Raw genomic sequence first — 18970 nt, forward strand, 5'->3', positions numbered from 1 at the left:
GGGTAATCGCCAGGTACAGGAGAGGGATGTGGCAAATATGGCTCAACAGCAGCAGACCGAGAGCCTGTTCTTGGTGACGAATGTGATGGGATATGGGGACCGTCACCTCCCAGGTGCTGCCCTTGGGAGCTGGGATACGCAGGTAGCAATGAGGTCCGACACCAACGCCCCATACTTAAACCAAACTAGTGAGACTGTACTGGTCTGCATGCTCCCTACCCTCGCCCGCCCTACCCCACCCTACCCTCCCAAGGTCACCCCAGTCCACAGTGTCCTCTGCACCTGGAAGGACAGAGACGGCATCCCTCCTCCAAAGCCCTCCCTCAGGCCAACAGAGCCCACCTTTCACAAGCCACAGATTTCAATGTACCCAGCCATCAGGAAACCCAGGCCGTGGCTAAGGTCATGGGAGGATAGTCGCTGGAGAGGAGCAGCAGAATGAAAGCCCTGATGTATGTCAACCCTGTGGGCCTCAGTGGGCCAGAGAAACAGGGCTGGACCTCCCAGGACCAACACTGTGACAGTGGGGACTCTATGTCCGATATCCCAGGTGCTATGATGAACTGAGGTGCAGGAGGCCTCTAGGTCTGGGAGGAAAAACAGAACTGATATCTGTACCCTAAGAAGACCAAAGGGATAGTATTGGACCAGCAGGGGAAGAATGGTCTGGCTGTGTCTGGTCCAAGGGAATTCTGGGATATCCAGTCAGCCAGCACCAGGAAAGCACATAAGTGCATACAGTTCTGCAAGAAGGAGCATATGATTGTGTGTGCATGTGTGAGTATCACCCATGCCCTGGAGCCCTTCATTATTCAGGCACAGGCCTATTGTACAGAGAGTACAGGATTTACAGGTAGGGGGATACATGCTTTCTGCTTCTCATGTCAACACAGCATCTGGGAACAGAATGGACAACTCAAGAGGCCCACTCAGTTCTGCTTTGGCAGGTGCCCTGGTGACTGTTGAGAGCCACCAGGGTCGGAAAGAATTAGATTTAAATACTAGGAAACTGCTCCCTAAGGACAATGCTGGTCTTGGGGACATTTCGGGTGGTCTCAGCAACAGACACATGGCATCCCACACTGACGGGCTCACTCCTTTGGACATGGCCACACACTCTGCCAAGGCTGTCGGGTGCCCGAATCTGGAAAAGGCCTGCAGAGGGCAGGAAAGACTTGTGTCTGCACTGAGTTCTGCTCTGCGTCCTGCCCTTCATAACTCTGCCAACCCCGCCTAGAGTTCTCCCAACATCCAATGGGGGAGATGTCAGCTGTACAAAAGCCATAAGACCCACTGCAAATATTTAATGGACTTGGACCCAGAAGTTAAGCAATCTGGACCTTGGAAACTGGGGCACTGTGAACGTTTATAGATGAATTCCACGTGGTAGGAAACTCTTCCGACCACTCTGACCAATGGTGCTGTAGCTGTGGGGACGTGACAAAAACCAACCAGCACTGGCAGCAGGCACACGGGCAGTCTTGGCTCACCTGAACCTGCTACAGCAGGGAGCAGTGTGCCAGCCAGCTAAGGTCAGAGGCTGAAGTCGCGATGGGGGGCGGGGGGACCATCTGCTGGTTTTGTCTCCTGTACTGCATCTGGGTTTCCCAGTGGCCTTCAGGGTGGCCTCTTTGCCCCACCCCTTTTCCCTCAGCCTGAGGCCCTTCTTCCTCCCTCCCATGGCCAGCCTAGTTCCTGCCTCCCTGTGACCTAGCCATGCTGCCTGCTCTGTTTGCTATAATGCCTCACCTCCCTGGTGTCTCTGGCCCCTGCCTTTATACTCATTCTCCCACAATGCTTTGTGGGCCTCCGGCTTCAGGTGTCTTTCCCCCTCCCCGGACTATCCCCACCTTCCCCTGTGACCAGATCCCAACAGGGCACTTCATCACAGCCAGCTTCCTTTGGATTCTTAACTCGCCCAGGAAGGAAACAGCATGCATGCTTTGGCAATGTACCCACCGCAGGTTACTCGAACTTCAGATGACTGGAAATGCTGTCTACCGAGCTTAATGCTGGTCTCGGGGGCATTTCAGGTGGTCTCAGCAGCAGACACCTGGCATCCCACACCAAGAGGAGCCAGTGGGGGAGACTGCTAAGAAACGAACTGAAAGCAGATGAAACAGTTCCCCATTCTCTATTGATCAGGAACAGACCTGCCTGGGTCAGATTCTGATCTCTGCTGCCTGCTCTGCCCCTCATGAGGGAAGGCCTGTTCTGATGTCATGAACTTGATGGCTGGGGCAACCTCACGGCACCAGCACGCACATCATTTACTTTATTTGAGGGGGATGGGGAGACCATTTCAAGATAAGGTTTCTACGTGTAGCCTTGGCTGGCCTAAAACTCAAGCTGTAGACCAGGCTGGCCTTGAACTGAGAAATCCACCTCTACCTCCCAAGCACTGAGATTAAAGGTGCACATCACCACCGCCCTGCTCATATACTTTTATGGTGGAGCCACAGCTGCACCCTGAGGAAAATTCACAGCCTCAAGAGCTTTTGTTATTGAGCCCGTAGTTTAGAAGACAGAAATGAAAGTTGACCATGAGATGCTCATGGCTGAATGAGAGAAGCAGGAAAACTGCTTAACAGGGTATCTGCTGAGGTCAAAGACAACAGGGATGAAGGGGTGCTGGGGTTGAAAGAGAACCAAAAAAAGAGACCTTAAGCCAAGAACTCATAAGACAAAGCAGGGCTGGGCTGGGCTCAATGAGGAGTACTGACCCAGCATGGGGGAGGCTCTGGGTTTAATCCTTCCTAGCACCCCACACTGAGAAAGAAAACCAAGAGAATGAGGGGAATTATTAATTCATTAGCTAATTAATTTAACATTAAATTGGTTTTCGAGACAGGGTTTCTCTGTGTATCTCTGGCTGTCCTGGAACTCACTCCTTAGACCAGGCTGGCCTCAAACTCAGAGATCCGCTGGCCTCTACGTCCTGAGTGCTGAGACTAAGTCAAGTGCCACCACCACCTGGCTAATCAAGAGGAATTATAGCCACAGGACACATAAAATAAGGGACAGAGCACCTGTACTAAGATACAGTTGGAAGCCACACTTTAAGGAAACTGAATACCAGATGGATACCCACGACCAAACTCAAAGGCACAGACAAGAAGATGAAAGGCAGCACTCTGTGAGGACTCTGTGAGGCAGCCGGCGAGGACCAGTGTTGGAAGCACAGCCAGGCTCTCCCTGGCACTGTGTAGTTGCAGGTGGGGACAGAGCATCCTCACTTGGGATGACTCGGAGGAAGCCTAGCTCTCCATCCAGCTGGCTCCCAGCTCCCTGGCTCCCCTGACTCCCAAAAGCTCTGGGCTTAGCTTCTGTCCTGTTGAGAACCACACGGCACGCTGACTCCTCCCCAGAGACCTCAGCACCAAGTCTGCATGGTAAGTCCAGCTGATTTAAATCCTGAGACCTAGCCCACAGGAGTGGGGGTGGGGAGAGAAGAGGATCAGACTGCTCAGGTCAGCTGGGGAGGAGCCTGTGGTCTGCACAGAACCAGCACAGGGCCGTGAATGTGCTTTGCCTCCATCCTGCCAGTCACCAAAGGTTTTTCATATTAAAGGTTGGAGGTGCTTTCTCCAGATCCAAATTAAAAAAGAAAAAAGAAAAAGAAAGGAAAAATGTGCATTCACAAAGAAACCGAGAAATGAACATGAAAATGCCCAAGTACAGGTTATCTACATATCAATATGCAAACCTGCTTTACACAGCCTGACAAGGCCCAGTCAGCGACAAGGCCACCTCACTCAGTGGGAGCTGGGACCCTCCATTGGCACCACTGGGCCATCATCTATGCCATTAGCAGTTCCATGCTCACTATTCCTCACCCACCCGATGTACCCCAGCCTGTGGGGTCTGCCAGCCCCTTGGGGAATGGTGGGAACAGCACAGCCTAAATGCCCCACTCTGGAAATGATGACGCTCAACTTTCTGGTAATCGTGTTTGAAGATCAGAAAGAAAACACAAAAGGGCCCAGTTTGGTGCCAAAGTCCTGGTAGCTCTTGAACCCCATGGGTTAAAAGTTCCTGCCAGAGGCAGAAGGTCAGCTTTCAGAGCTGTGGACACAGGACTTAGAACAACTTACAACAGGAGGCCCTTTTCTGGGTCATAATTGAGTGTCTGTCCCCCGGGGACATGTCCTTCCTTACACACACAGGGACCCCTGTCTGGGTCGGGCAGGGGCGTCCAGCTGCTGATGGCGGGAGTGCTGAATTCAGGAGCCATGAGTCAATGCTGAGTAGGGTCCCTACACACTTGTTCCCAGGAGGCTGGGATCCCAGCTGGGATCACCAGGAGGAGTACCCTCCTATGAGAAATGAAGGTCCAGAAACGAGGGACTTTTCTGTAGAATGTGGGAGAGAGGCACAGGCCTGTCGCTGTCCCCCTGGGACTGTGGAGCTAGTTGCACAGACTTCATTAAAATAATAGACAGCGCAGAATGGCTGACCTAAGAAGACCTGTTGTGTGAACACTGCCAGCCGAGTGTTCCCTTAACCATGTGCACAGCCAATGAAAGACCCTACTGTGGGGGGGGGGGGGGGCTTTGAATGAATAATTTGAGACAGGGTAGTCCAAACGGACCTAGAACTCTAGATCATTCTCCTTGCAACTCCCAAGTATGTCCCCTCACCTGTCTCATTAACTTTTTCACAAGATGCCTGAGCGCCTATTTTTTCAGGTGCAGTAGCTGAGTCCTGACTAAACCCCACACTCTCCTAGTCTAAGTTTGGGGCTTCTGGCTCACCACAGGCCCCAGCTCATACTTGAGAAGGGGATCTGGATCAACTCAGGATGGGAGCCTGGGTAGCAATAGACCCCAGCAGCCATCTTGTAGACCTTGGCGGAGGGTGTGTGTGTGGGGGGGGTTCTCAGAGAATTCACAAAAGCCCAGTACGATGCTTCCAGGGCACCAAAAGGCAAGAGTTGGGAAAGCAGATGCCACTCCAGCCACAAGCAGGGCTACTGCCCCAGGCTGTAGCATCAACTGGGGAAAACTGCTTTCCCTTGTCCCCACTGCCCTCTCCTCCCCTGGATAAGCACACTGTAGGGCAGAGTAGTTTACCTGAAACTTGTCAGGATCTGCTGCTCCAGCCTGACCCACAAAGAGGCCGGAGCCATGCTCTAGCTCCAGACCCTGTGGGGACCGAGCAAACGGTACTCTCTGGAACTCTTCACAGTCTACGTAGAGAGCCACAGAGCCTCCATCCACGCTGAGCGCAAAGTGTGTCCACTGGCCAACAAATGCAGGTAGGCGGAAGCTGGCACCCGTCTGGGTCTGGCTGTCACCAGACTCTGTGTAGAGCAGTGAGATGTTCTGGTGTCCATCGCGTACCGCCGAGAGCTTCACACCCAGCGAGACCACCAGCTGGGCGGCATCTGTGATGGCAAACAGCACCCCCGCAGCCTTTGTGGCTGGCTGAACGTGAAACAGTAGTGAAAAGTCATGGAAGAACAGTTTAGGGAAGTGATACCGGGCCACCTGGCCGCTGTTGGAGTCCGGTCCAAAGACGTATGCTGCCCCGACATCAGGGTCGTTGATTTGGGAGATTTGCTGGGGCAGAGGATCCCCAAGGAGCTGCAACAGCCCCACCTCCTCAGCAACATTCTCTGCAAAGAGAAGGACAACTGGTGAGGTGGCTGCAGGGAACAGACCGGGACACGGAGGCATCCTAGGAGACACAGGCCATGAAATCACCCCTTAGCCAGGTACTTGTGGATCCCTCTTCGGGCTTCTCCGGACCTCCAGGGGCTTACAGGCCAAAGCAAACATCCCGAGACAGGAGCAAGGAGCTGGAACCTGGAGTCTCCCACTCTCCCTACCCTGACTGCTGCAGGAGCATAACCGTGGAGTTAAGACCTCTCTGTACTGCAGAGGAGAGAGGCAGCACACGGCGCTCCTGCCTCAAGCTCTGCCTCCTCCGGGAGCCAGCTAGCAAACAATCAAACCTGGGAGACTCAAATGGCCAGGCTCCCAAGTTGGCTTTCCCTGGCTTCATTTGGTCATTACGGTTTCTAAGTTGACCCCGAACTCTCACTCCGGTCCCCCACAAACCTGCTGAAGCACCAACTGGGATATGATACAGGGCAGGGAGATAGTTCTTCCTTGGCCATTTCGGCTCCCTGAAGTTTGCCACCACAACATGGCACAGAAGGCCACAGGAAGGCTTGCAGCCCTGTACAGACTCCCCCAGATCCACAGCTCTTTAGGAAGTGCTCCAGAGTTGCCAGCGACCCATTCCCCTCACTTCCCTCCTAGCACCATCTTGAGTTGGACACAGCTTTATGAGCCCTTCCTGTCCTTAGCCAAGGGCTGTCAGGGCCACTGAACACACTCAAAACGACACGGCATTACTAAAGCCTGGGAGGAAGCGCTTGGGCAGGGAGAGTCATTCATGAAGCTCTTCTAGGAAAGAGCTGATGGAGGCAGGCAGCTGAGGGAGTGTGCAGATGTGCAAGGACACCATGCCTCAGGGCAGGCTCCAGCTGTGGGGCTAGACTGGCCAGGCCCCTGCAGAGTAGGAGATAGAAAATGATAAACGATCCCCCAACCCCCAACTTCACAGGACAAAGTGAGTCACTGAGTCCCTTGAAACCAGAAGACAAGAGCAGCCATGTGGCACATCCCTCAGGGGAAAACAAAACAAAACAAGCAAACAAACAAACAAAACCAGCTTTGAGTACCATGTGGAAAGCTCAACCTGCTGCAAGAGTACCCCGAGAGCCTCACCCTGTCATGTGCTCCTTAAGCCCTGCCATGGTGCTGGCCAGATGCAGAGTGGCCACAGCCTTGGTGGGGACACGGCTTTCGGGGACTGGGCGGTCTTCAGCCTTCAAGCTGAAAGCAGAGGAGACTGGCAGGCTAGCCAGCCCTGGGCAGTCGGTGACCTGACACCATCATAGCCACTACATGCTCCCTTCTCACCAGCAATGCTAGGACACGGAGTCCACACTGAAGCTCAGAAGCCAAGTCATACGTGCTGCCTGAGTGCTGAAGATGAGGCCACCCTGCCCCTCCTTCTGGACAGCAAAGATCCCTGGTGCCACTCTAATGCAGCACGTAGGGACTCCGCAGCTGCCGGCTTCCTGGGCTGGAAGGCACCAATTTGTTACATGATGAACCCTGGGTCCTCAGGAACCTAGTGCTCTTCCCAAGTCTTTCCATTTCCTTACTATGAAATTCTTTTTGGCTCTGTTCAGTAGATGCCAAATGCCAGGGCCATAAGATCACTGGCTCTGTTCTCTGGTTACAGCATTGGGGGTGTGGGGGGAGGGCTGGCTGCCTAAGGCAGGAAGCTCCTTCCCCTGTGAGGGGAAGGCCCGTGTCACGCTCTGAGAGCTCAGGAGCCTGCTGGAGGAGGCTGGCCCCTATGTAAGCTGAGGCCCCTCCAGTCACTCACCTGAACTCAGATCTGAGAATGGGGGTACTAGGTGGTTAAAGCCCAACTCCCCTGAGGTGACAAGGTACAATTCCAAAAGTATTTTTAACACACATGCCCTTTAGCTTCATGTGGAACCAGTTGCAGCCAGCAAACTCCTACCTCCACTCCATAAGCACAGTCAAGGCCTGGCTCTGGAGGGACCAGCAGTGAGAACACCCGATGCTCCCAACTGACTGGACCAGGCTCCCGGTGGTACAGGAGCCCCTGTTGGCCTCCCTCCCTGGACTACGCCCGGTTCGTTCCCTAGGTCGAGTGCAGCTTGCCAGACACTTGACCTTCGCTGCCTATCTCACCAGCAGGACCGGGTTTGAGAACATGGAGGGCACACAGCGCAGCCCTTTGGCAAGGGCTAAACTTCAGCAATGGCTCAGTATGGCAAATGTCATGATAAAAAATGAAGACCCTTAACAGGGACCCTGGTGGCATCAGGGCAAGAGGGCATGCACCCTCACTGAATATCTCTAAGCAGGAGCCATTCCCTTCCTCGGCAGGGCTCCTGGCCAACCTGGTAACTGCCCACCCTAGAGAAAGGCCTCCCTAGGCCAGTCCCCTGTGGGCTGCTCAGGCTCTGCTCTACTGCGCTGGTGCAAACCTGTCACCCTGTCTGAGCGATGCTATTGCCATTCAGAGCCCCACACCTTGCCAGCTGCCTCTCCCAGGGATGTGCCTGGAGATTGTGCACCCATCATCCCTGAGCTGGTCACTGGCTTTCCTCACATGCTCTGGAGGCTGCTGTGTATAGGGCTCAGGCTGTCCCTGCTCTCCCTGGCCTGCCAACCCTGTAGAACTCAGGCTGTGGCACACCTGACCCTACAGGGCCTAAGCCTGGGTTCCAGATGCGCATCTGGTGCTCCCAGACCCCAAATAGATGTCACTATTAGAGAACTTCCAGTCCAACAGCAGAGGGGAACATGTCTGAGATACCCAACTGCCAGCCAAGCAACTCCTATGGAACCTTCTAGAGAAACTATCTCTTAAACCAAAATATTTCCCGGAGTCAGAGGGAATTACGGCAGCTTCCCCTGATTCTAACCTCTGGGGCCTATTCAGACACAAACACACTTAGAGGCTGGGAGTTGGGGGTAGCACCCCCTATGCTGGACCTATAGAGGTACCCAATGGTCACCTAATACATAGCTGCAGAATCCAGGGGACAAGTCTGAGCATTCTAAAACAGTATGAACTGCTGTGGACGAGGCTCAAGAGAGTTATCTGAGCTGAGCAGTCAGCTTGAGGAGCTTTATCACATCCGCCTAGGCCTGGCCCAGCTGAGTTATGGGAGATGAGATGCATCAGACTCATTGTGGAGTGAGGCCTTGGAAGGTCGGGGGAAAAATTCATGATCAATAAAAGGCCTAAAATGAAAGGGTGGTGTGGGTTCAAGTGGACCAGCAACCTGAATATACTGTGAAGTCTCAAGTGGGAGAGATTTGAGCTGAGCCAGAAGCAAAGAGTAAACACAATAGCACAGCAAAGAAAAATCTGGCAAAAACAGCACAGAAGGGCTGAGGGGGAAAACAGCAGTTACAAGGTGAGTATTGTAACCATACCACATAGAACAGAGTTCAATATGAAGCCATCATCCTTTGACCTTTGTGTGTGTGTGCGTGCCTGTGTCTCTGTGTGTCTGTATCTGGCAGTGATGCCCTAGGCATGTACAGCAAGGCGCGTGTTTCTTAATGAGACTCCCTAAATGCTTTTTCTGTTCAACTTGAAAGAGACGATTTCAGTGAGATGGAGGGTCCTGAGCCTCAAAGATGTTTATACAAAGTTCCTTAACGCTACTTTGTAACCCAGGAGCAATTAGGGAGTGCATAAGCCCAGGGTGGGCAGACACCTGATCTCCATATCAAAACAAACAAACAAACAAACCCACGGAAAAAACACTTCCTGAAACAGCATTGCTCCCTGCCTGAAAGGCTAAAACTGAATGGAGCAATAACTGAAGACTTGGGCAGACACCCCACCCTGCTCTTACATGATATTCCAAACACCCACATGGTCAGCGTTATATGAAAAGTGGACCTGGTGGGTATTTTCTGATGAGGAAGAGGTAGTCAGATGTGATCATGCCTTGAAGATGATGGTCATGGGTCCCGACGATGGGAAAGGGTTATCCCAGGGACCCAGATCAGGACCTACTGACAATGCTGGACCAGTGCAGAAAATCCAGTGCCCCAGAGGGTCAACAGGCTGCTCAAACAAGAAGTGGGAAACACAGAAAGGTGCAGTGGGCAGAGCTATCCCAGGGTGTTAAGAGAAAATGCCAGAAGCCTGTAGCCACAGGAAAGGACAGGGCAGCTCCCTGGGAAACACAGGGCCTGTGCTAAAGGAGCTTTCACACACAGATGGAGGCCACTCATGTCCCTGTTCCTGTGTGCAGCCACAACATACACAGGTCTCAGTGGGCAGAATAATGGTCCCCAAAGGCACCTACTGCAATGAATGCTACTTTATCCTCCAAAGGACACTCCACTGGGACTTGGGTTGTGCAGCTTGAGGTGGGGAGACACAGGATCTGTTCATGCATTCATGAATGTCCTTTTCTCCAGGCTAGAGGCTCATGCACAGATGGGGAGGTTGAGTTATGGGCCCGAGGTGATGACTATGGAAACCTCGCCTTCTGGCATCCAGTCTAGTCACTGAGAGGTACTCTGAGCTAATGACATCTTAAGATTTGCCTTTTTGAAGAAGAATGTTTCAACGTGAGTTCCCAGAGGACTCTGCAAAATGGCAGGGCAGAGAGAACCAGGACTGGCCTCTTTGGAGCAGACGTGTGCACTGCTCTGTCCATCAAATATGCAATGCTGGGAATCTGGCATCTATGCAAGGTAGGAAGGCTCCCTTCCCTGATGCCTGCAGAGTAATAGAGAGCCTAGCTGCTGTGAAACCTCCTTCCTCAGAGAGCTACAAAAAGGGACCCCCCCCTCAACTCCTGCCTTTTTCAGAGTCCATCTCATATTGGGGTTTATATGCCTGCATTAATGACTCTTCTAATAGACTCCCTACCCCTAAAAATCTGTCCCAGTGTCCCCTTGAGCCCTTCATTACAAGAACAAGTCCTACACTGTGAAATCAAAGGGCCGACAGGGATTGGAAGTTACACGCCCTCTTAAAGATCCAAAGATCCTCATAAAGGGAGAGGCACAGGCAACCATTAAAGCCTTGCTGCTGTGAGAACACCTGGCTAATCTACATTCTGTTCTCTACAAAACAAAGTAGTCAAAGGATTATTACATTTTTTGGTTTTGGATGTATAAAAATGTCATCAAGGAGCAGGGCATGATGGGGCACCTCTTTAATCCCAGCACTTGAGAGGCAGAGGCAAGCGGATCTCTGTGAGTTCAAGACCAGCCTGGTCTACAAAGTGAGTTCCAGGACAATCAGGAACAGAGAAACCCTGCCTTGTGGAAAACAAAACAGACAACAAACAAAAAGTTGTCAAGGGATCAACAATAAAAAGGAGTGGAAGCAAAGCTACAAGGGAACATAGCCAGACTGAAGATCAGGAAAGACTCCCCAGACGGTAGCATGCACAGAGCATGGCCAGCCACAGTGGCATCCAAGCTCCTCCATGCTGCTTTCCAAGACAGACATAGTCAGTCCACTGAAAAACCTCAACAGATATAAATATATTCTCCAGCCACTTTGGGATCAAGTTAGACATTAAAACAAAACATTTAAACATTTAAAAACCTGTAGAAATTAAACTTTACAGTCCTAAACAACTGGTGAATATAAGAGTCAAGAGAGAGATGATAAAATACTTAGAAACAATAACAGAGTATTGTCCATAAAAACTGGTAGGACAATTGAAAAAAAAAAAAACCCTCTGGAACGGAAAATGTACAGCTATAAACACTTTATTAACAGACAAGTGGCCTCAGATAAACAATCCATCTTACATATAGGATTAGGGAAAAGAAAAAGAAAAAAAATCCTATTCCAAAGCAAACAGAAGGAGAAAAATAAGAAAGAATGAAACAAAAATCAACAAGCAACTAACGGGAAAACATCTGGGGAAAATCAATGAAACCAAAGTCAATTCTTTGGAAAAATCAACATAACTGATGGACCTTGTAAAGGGAACGGGAAAAATAAATGAGAGAGACTCGTGACTAAGGTCAGAGGGAAATGGGACCATCACTAACTACAGGAATGGAATGGGCTGTGAGACAGCATGATGAAACCAAAATGAAAGGGCAAATTTCCAGATATACGAAAGCTACCAGAGTGGGCCACGAAGAAACTGAACTGTTTGGACAGACCCACAGCTAGAGAGGGATCTGAAGAATAAAAAAGAAATCCTTCAACAAAAGCCCTGGACCCAGGGGTAAACGTTCTGTCTCATTCTATGAAGCCAGTGTCACCGTATCAACAAAATACCAACAAATCCTTTCAGCATAATGAAATAACTGTGCACACTGGTTAGGTGAGTCTGTTCCTAGGATTTGGGGACAGTGCACATATGAAATCCATCAGGGTGATTAGGCTGCTTGCTGAAATGTGGAAATGAGCAATCATCCCAGCTGACGCAGGACAAGCACTGGGCAAACTGACTTCTATTTAAGTATGTGTTTGTGTATGTATGTGTGAGAGACAGAGACAGAGAGAGGAGGAGGGGGAAGGAAGAAGCAGAAGCAACAGACAAGATTAAAACCCAGTGGACGATGGATCCATGATTGGCAGGAACACATCCTGACCAGGGCGGCTTAGATGTGCACATCCTTGGCCCTCTATTTAATCTTTGTTCTCACATCAGGATCCAAAGAGAGACCTGCTGGATCTCTTCCTCTCTCATCCTATTAAGGACATTGAATACATCTTTATATGCTTTTCACTTCTAATTTGGCTCTTTTAATTGGCTTATTGAGGATGGATGGCTAGACCGTGACTGGGGCACAAATTGTGACCCCCCCCCCCAAGTTTGATAACAGGACAAGCAAATTAACTCAGCCAACCAGCAGGACACACCTCCAATAACACGCCAAAATCACTGTGGTCACCCACAGCAATGCACAGTCTGAAAAGGAAACTTCAATGCAATTCCACACAGAATAACACGGAAAGAATAAGATGCTCAGTTTCTGTAAAACATGGAAAAGCCATCCTGAAATTCATGCCGAATCTCAAGGAAGCCAAAGCAATCTTGACAAAGAGTAATGTTGATGGACTCACAATTTCTGGTTTCAAAACATCCTCCAAAGCTACCGTCACCAACACTGAGTCTCTGGCATAAGGGCAGATATGTGAACCCAGCGTGGTGTTGTATGTCTGTAGTATCTTGTACGATCTTGCACCGAGGATGCCCAAGCAAGACTTCCTAAGCTACACAAGACCCTGTCTCGAACAAAAAGACAAACCCGTGAGACGGAATACAGTATCCAGAGATAAAATATCACATCACATATAGAACCAAAGGATTATTTCCTCCAAAGCCACAGGCTTTAATGTTGGCAGGTCCTAACACTGGGTATATACACAAGCTCACATGTGTGCACGCAAGCACACCCACACACAGGTACACATACATGTCTGCATACACACACACACACACACACACACACACACACACACACACGGATTGAAAGCTACTCCCGAGCATAAATCCCATGCCCCGTCCACCATCAGGGCCTCGCCCACCTCGTCACCCCCACAGCATCCTGGCTGTATAGCCTACCCAAGCTGCAGCTCACAGGCACCAGCTTGGAGCCTCCAAACTGAATAAAAAGGAAAAGGCAACCTGAGCTCTGTCTCCTGACTGTGGGTGCAACGCCTGCTTGCCTCTCACTCCTGCTGCCGTGCCTCCCCTGCCACGACGGACTGTGACCCTTCAAACTGTGAGCCTAAATACACCCTTCCTCCCATGAGTTGCTTCCCCCAGGTATTTTGTGACGGCCACACGAGAGGTAACAAGCCTAACACTTTGACATCCAGAACACAGGAGAACATTTCAGACTTGACAGCAGAACAAACAGACTCAGAACTGAGCCGAGAACCTGACAGACAGGAAGGAGGGATTGGGGGGTTGGTCACATTTATAAGAGATGGAGTTCTAGCGTGGGGACATGGGAGCTCTGGAGGTAGATGGAAGACAGTGATAGCACCGACCTGTACATGTAGCAGTGGTCATGGGAGCATGCTTTATGTTGAGTGTATTTTATCATCATAAAACTGTGTGAAAGTGGGGAGCTAGAGAGACGGCTCAGCGGTTAAGAGCACTGTCTGCTCTTCCAGGGGTCCTGAGTTCAGTTCCCGGCAACCACAGGGCGGCTCACAACCTTCTGTACTGTGATCTGATGCCCTCTTCTGGCAAGCAGGTGTACGTGCAGATAGAGCACTAATACGCATAAAATAAATTTAAAAAAAATCTTTAATACTCGGGCGTGTGTGTGTGTGTGTGTGTGTGTGTGTGTGTGTGTGTGTGTAAAAGCAAGCAGTGACTTCCCGAAAGCAGAAGGATAAAAGGGTCATCTGCCAATGGGAAGGATGGCATCAAGGAGCCAGTCTTTGGGCTCATTTGGAGGCTCTGCTGGTCCCTGAGGTGTCAAATATCTTCTCCCAGAGCCAAAAAGAATAGAATCAAAACACATCCTGTCCCCACCTGCCTGAGCTGCTGCAGCAGGACCAGGCCCACTTGCTGGATCCCACCTCAGCTGCCCCCATATGGAAGCAGGTGTTGTGGTTAGAATGTGCCACATCCCCACAGGCTCCCATGTTAAAGGCATGGTCCCCCACATGGTACAGCTACTGGGAGGTGAAGGGGCTCAGTCCTTTGGTGGGCTAATCCAGGAATGGGCTGTTAGAGGCAGAGCCTGATGGGAAGAAGGTTTGCTGAGGGCCCATCTCTGAAGGCTGCCTTGTCCATGGCCCCTTGCCCTTGGTACTGGGGTGAGCAGTTTTGCTCTGCCATGCTTTCGACTGCATCTCACAATAGTCCATAAGCAATGGAGCCAGATACCCAGAGGCCATGAGCCAAAACAACTCTTTCCTCCCCCTAAGCTGGTTTAACAGGTAATGGGTCAAAATGACGAAAAGCTACCACCACAGACAAGCCCACCAGACAATGACACTGACACCCTCAATGCTGATAGGATGGGCGAGAGAGTGCCCGAATCCTTTATTGGAAAAGATGGCCCATGGGCTGGGAGGAAGTCTGCCAGCCAAACAGCATGGGAGGGAAGGATATGTCTCCCAAACTGATGCAGAATTCACACAGCTCAATGAAAAATCAAGCAAGCAGATTTCAAAGCGGGCAGAAGACCTGAGCAGACGTTTCTCAAAGAAGACCCAAGCGGTATTCAGCGCAGACCTGCTCCAGATCACAGGTCACCAGGGACAAACAAAATCTACAGCGGAACACTTTCTCACATCTGTTAGCAAGAGCAACAGGTGGTGAAGAAAAAGGAGGGACCCTTGACAGTGTTGGCAGGAATGGAATCTAGGTCAGTCACCAGGGGAAACATAGGGAAGCTTCCACCAAAAGGGGAAAAAAAAATGAAAAAAGAAAAGAAACAAAACCACTATGATCAGCAGCATCCGAAAGAACTGAGGCCAGGCTGTGGAGGACACACCCATACCCAGTTTTACTGCAGCGCTACTTACAGCAGCCAAGGCGCAGAACCCATGTGCGTGTTCACGGGCGTGAGAAAGGGAAGGCGCTGTGCATGCAGTGCAACACTGAACACAAGGAACGCCTGTCCTGTGCCAACACAGAGGAGCCCGGTGGACACTGTGCTCAATGAAACAAGCTGGGTGCGAATGGACGCCAGGTGACCTCACTCCCAGGTGGATGCTAGCGACCTAAAGATGCACAACAGGTGGGTGGGTTTCTGGCTGGTGGAGGTAGAAAAATGGGGGGGAAAGGCTCCAGCCTGGCGGTTGGAAGTTCCGCAGACCTGGTGTGCAGCGGTTGACTGAAGATGGCAATCCATACTATCTCAGAGAAGGCTTGTGTGTGCTTCAATGATAGAGAACCTGCCTGGCATGTGTGAGACCCTCGGTTCAATCCCTAGTATATCACAAGCATGCGCGCACACACACACTCAAAGAGACTGGATTGTAAATGTAACTTTGAAAAGTGATGAATAATCAGGTGGTCAGTGTTTCACAGAATATCAGTGTATGAAGTCATTGGACCACACAATGACTTTCAAATATTCAAATCCTTGAATATTCATCAGTTTCTGCAGACTCTCTCCACGCTCCTACCCTTCCACAGCTGCAGCTCACCTGAGCCCGAAGCCTGCAGGTTGGCAGGGTGGTGGATCTGCTGTGTGTGGAAGAAAGGGATGTCTGTGGACGGCTCAGCTAGCACCGTGCACATTAATACTTATCTGCAGGTTGCCAGGAATGAAAGATAAGCAATTCAGGTACTTTTCCATGGAGGGGGTCTTGTCTCCTTGGATCAGAGTTAAACAGAAACCCGAGTTAACTGAAGCGTCCTAAAGAACAGCAGCACTTCTGAAGTCTCTTGCTTGATTAAGGAGCCAGATATAAGCCAAGGTGAGAACAGCTGAGAGCCCCCAAGGTCCTCGATGTGGGGAGCATCTGTGGACCACCAGAGCGATGAACATAGCAGAGCCCCCGACCCCGACCCCCCCCAGCACCCTCCTCACTGCTTTTCAAATGCTCTATGACCTGCCTGCATGGTCCCCAAGGTTCAACGTTTCAATTACAGCGTGCGTGACCCTTAGCTGCACCGACTATGACAGCAAGCCTGCAGCAGATGCCGGATTCGGACTCCCCAGACCTTGCTTTCTCCCCCAAATGCCTTCAGGTACCCTGGGAAATTGTGCCTGCCTCTGTTGTCATTCACAGGGTAGGCAAGGCTTTGAGACACAGAAGGGTGAGAGGAAAGTCAAGTGTCCGGGTCTATGCAGCCCCTTGACCCAAGTTCTGTGTCATTCCCAGACCACACTGAGATAGCTGAAGGCAGCAGCGGGCCCTACTCATGGGCAGCTAGAAGAGGTCAGTACCAGTGGGAGCCCAGGTGAGGACCCTTGGTGTAGTACCCCTGCACATTCCTCGCTCTCACAGCCCCCACCCACATACGGAAGGGGCAAGCCCATAGACACAACACCCTTCCCAGGGCCCCAGCCGCATGTTGAGCAGCAGATCTAGCCATGTCAGGGAGCTCCCATGGGTGATCCTCTAGTGCCCAGCTATCACCTCACATACCAACCGAATGATGTAATGTTTCCCCTGGACACCTTGGCACCAGTCACTCACCTCATGGTCTCCCGCAGGGGTCAGAAGAAAAGACACGGGCGAGGAGCTACCAGCTTTGCTTAGACAAACGAGCACAAAGGCCTCAGGGTGCTAGGCAAGGCCAGGTGTGCAAGGTGAGGTGTCTAGATGTATAGGGCCAGGACTGTGGCACCAGGTACGTATAGGTATTCAGGTATTTTTCCAGAGAAGTGTCTTGTCTCTTCAGATCAAAGTTAAACAGAAACTCAAGTTAGCTGAAGACAGCTGTGTAAGTCCAGGTAGGCAGCATGCTGAACCAGGAGTGCAGGCCAGGTATGCAAGGCCAGGGTAACTGCAGAACTCAAGTCAGACCAAAACCCACTGACCCGGGTGAAAGGATTGGGGCAAGGCCCACCCATGATAGTCTGGGGCTAAGGATAGGATTGGGGCTAAGATCCAAACCCATCATCTCCCACTCTAAAACTCACAGCTGCCACTAAGCCGTTAGGCAACACTGTGGGGCAAGGGTCAATCCCTCCTCATCATCTTCTCTGGTCCCACCAGCAACTCCACCTGCCCTATTCCACATTGATGTTGGAGGGATCAGCCCGTCACAGGCGCCCAGCAGGAGTGGGGCTCACCTTGAGTGGATGAGCCTCAGGAAGGGAGGCTGAGAGGCCTTGGGCTCCTAGGAGCCCTCCCCCAACAACCTCGACTGGGGAAGGGCCTTAGCTCAATTGTCTGCCACCGAGCTGTGGCCCATAGGAATGTGGGCCACAATCGATAATGGACTAGTCCCTCCAGGACCTTGCTGGGGATACAGCCCAATGTGTCCAGATGTTCAGCCATTGGTTTACCAGGCGGCCACGGTTAAAGACATTAGTGTCCCACAAAGCTCCATTGTAAAGACCACGTGTGCCAGCCCTGGCCCGGTATCCACATGGCTGAGCCATCACTCAAAGGGGGCGTGGCCTTCCTTCCAGCTCCTGGTGTTTTCATAGCCTCTGGATGCCCCTCAGATAGACACATGGCCGGGCCCTCCTAACCCTGGATTCCACATGATTCCCCCATCATCCTGCATGGCCCAAACAGAGGTTATGGTAGGTTGTCCTCCCATCAAGATATGTCCCTGTGGAGTTGACCCTGCAAGGGGGGCTCTGCCAGCTGTGGCCAGGTGCCGTTTCCACTGGGAGGCAGCCAGAGCCACTCCACATTCAGCTATTTCAAAGATGGAATGTGTGTGGGACTTGTTTTGACACCAGCTGGGTCAAATCTGAGCCTATAGGCCCCAGGGTAGCCCCACCCTCTCAGGCCCAGCTGTGGCCCCTAATGAAGCCATGAACATTCCCTGGGCTTCTCCACAGCCCAGGACTTCCTGGACTAGGCCCGTACATCCAACTCCTCTGCTTGTAGCCTGTCCTTTCCCCTCCTCTGTATACCTCTTCTCAGCCAGAGATCTGTTCGTCCTCTGGGTAGTCCTCCTGTCCACCTGTGCCTCCATTCCAGCCCCTCATGTCCCTCTTTCCTGGGACTGTGTGTTCTGTATCTTGTGCTTGACTGTGTCCTACCTGTAGGCCTTCTCTTGGTATAGTCTAGGCCTGAACAGGCTCTGGGCCTCTGCCGAGCAATTCTGGCCAGCAACTCACCAAGAGCGATCCAAGTTCATCCTCCTGGCATCTAACAAGATGATTCCCCGCAGAAGCCCAGGGAAGCCTCATGGCTGCATTACTACAGAGCTGAAACTGCTGGGAGCAGATGCCCTTTTGAATCCAGCATGGCCTCACAGCTTCAGGGACCATTGACTAAAGGTCAAGGCCGCTTCCCGACACATAGAGGACAGACACCATGTCCTGCAGGCTGTCCAACACCAAAGTAGCTAGGGAGTCAGGAGCTCAGCTTGAGGGTCACAGACACCCTGGAAGCCACCCTCTTGGAAGCCCCACCCCCATAGCCAGAGGCTATGTTTCCCAGAGCTTTCAGTCCTTGGCTGAGCAGAAACATATGGTTATGTAGGAGACTTGTGGGGGTGGGGGAGGAAGGTTATGACCCTCCCTGTGTGGCTGGCACCTTTCAGCCCTTTGGCCAGGCTGGCTAGGGCCACAGGCAATGAATCCGGTAGAAATCAAAGCTCCCTCGATTGTGTCACGTTGCTACCTTGTTTCTCAACCTCCAGGCTGTGACTGAAGAACCACCATGAGGACTAAACACACCTCAACACTCAGGGAGCACCTAGGGCAGGTGATGACCTGTCATACCTGCTACCGAAATAGAGCCTGTGGTCATAGCCACGCCCAGACCCCAGCCTCCGCCCTGTACAAAACACCCCAGCACC

General features: G+C 51.6%; 1 protein-coding gene across 3 annotated transcripts in view; it reads right to left on the bottom strand.

Annotated features, from left to right (window-relative positions):
* Positions 1 to 18970, bottom strand: part of Col18a1 (collagen type XVIII alpha 1 chain) — a 100612-nt gene that overhangs the window by 34819 nt on the left and 46823 nt on the right. For all 3 annotated transcript variants that reach the window (XM_055607188.1, XM_055607186.1, XM_055607185.1), the window contains one exon: positions 5073 to 5617. In XM_055607188.1, coding sequence (XP_055463163.1) covers positions 5073 to 5617 — 545 coding nt within the window. The remainder of the gene's footprint in view (positions 1 to 5072; positions 5618 to 18970) is intronic.

This window comes from Psammomys obesus, unplaced genomic scaffold, assembly GCF_907164565.1.
Source record: "Psammomys obesus unplaced genomic scaffold, mPsaObe1.curated_primary_1811, whole genome shotgun sequence".
Taxonomy (NCBI): domain Eukaryota; kingdom Metazoa; phylum Chordata; class Mammalia; order Rodentia; family Muridae; genus Psammomys; species Psammomys obesus.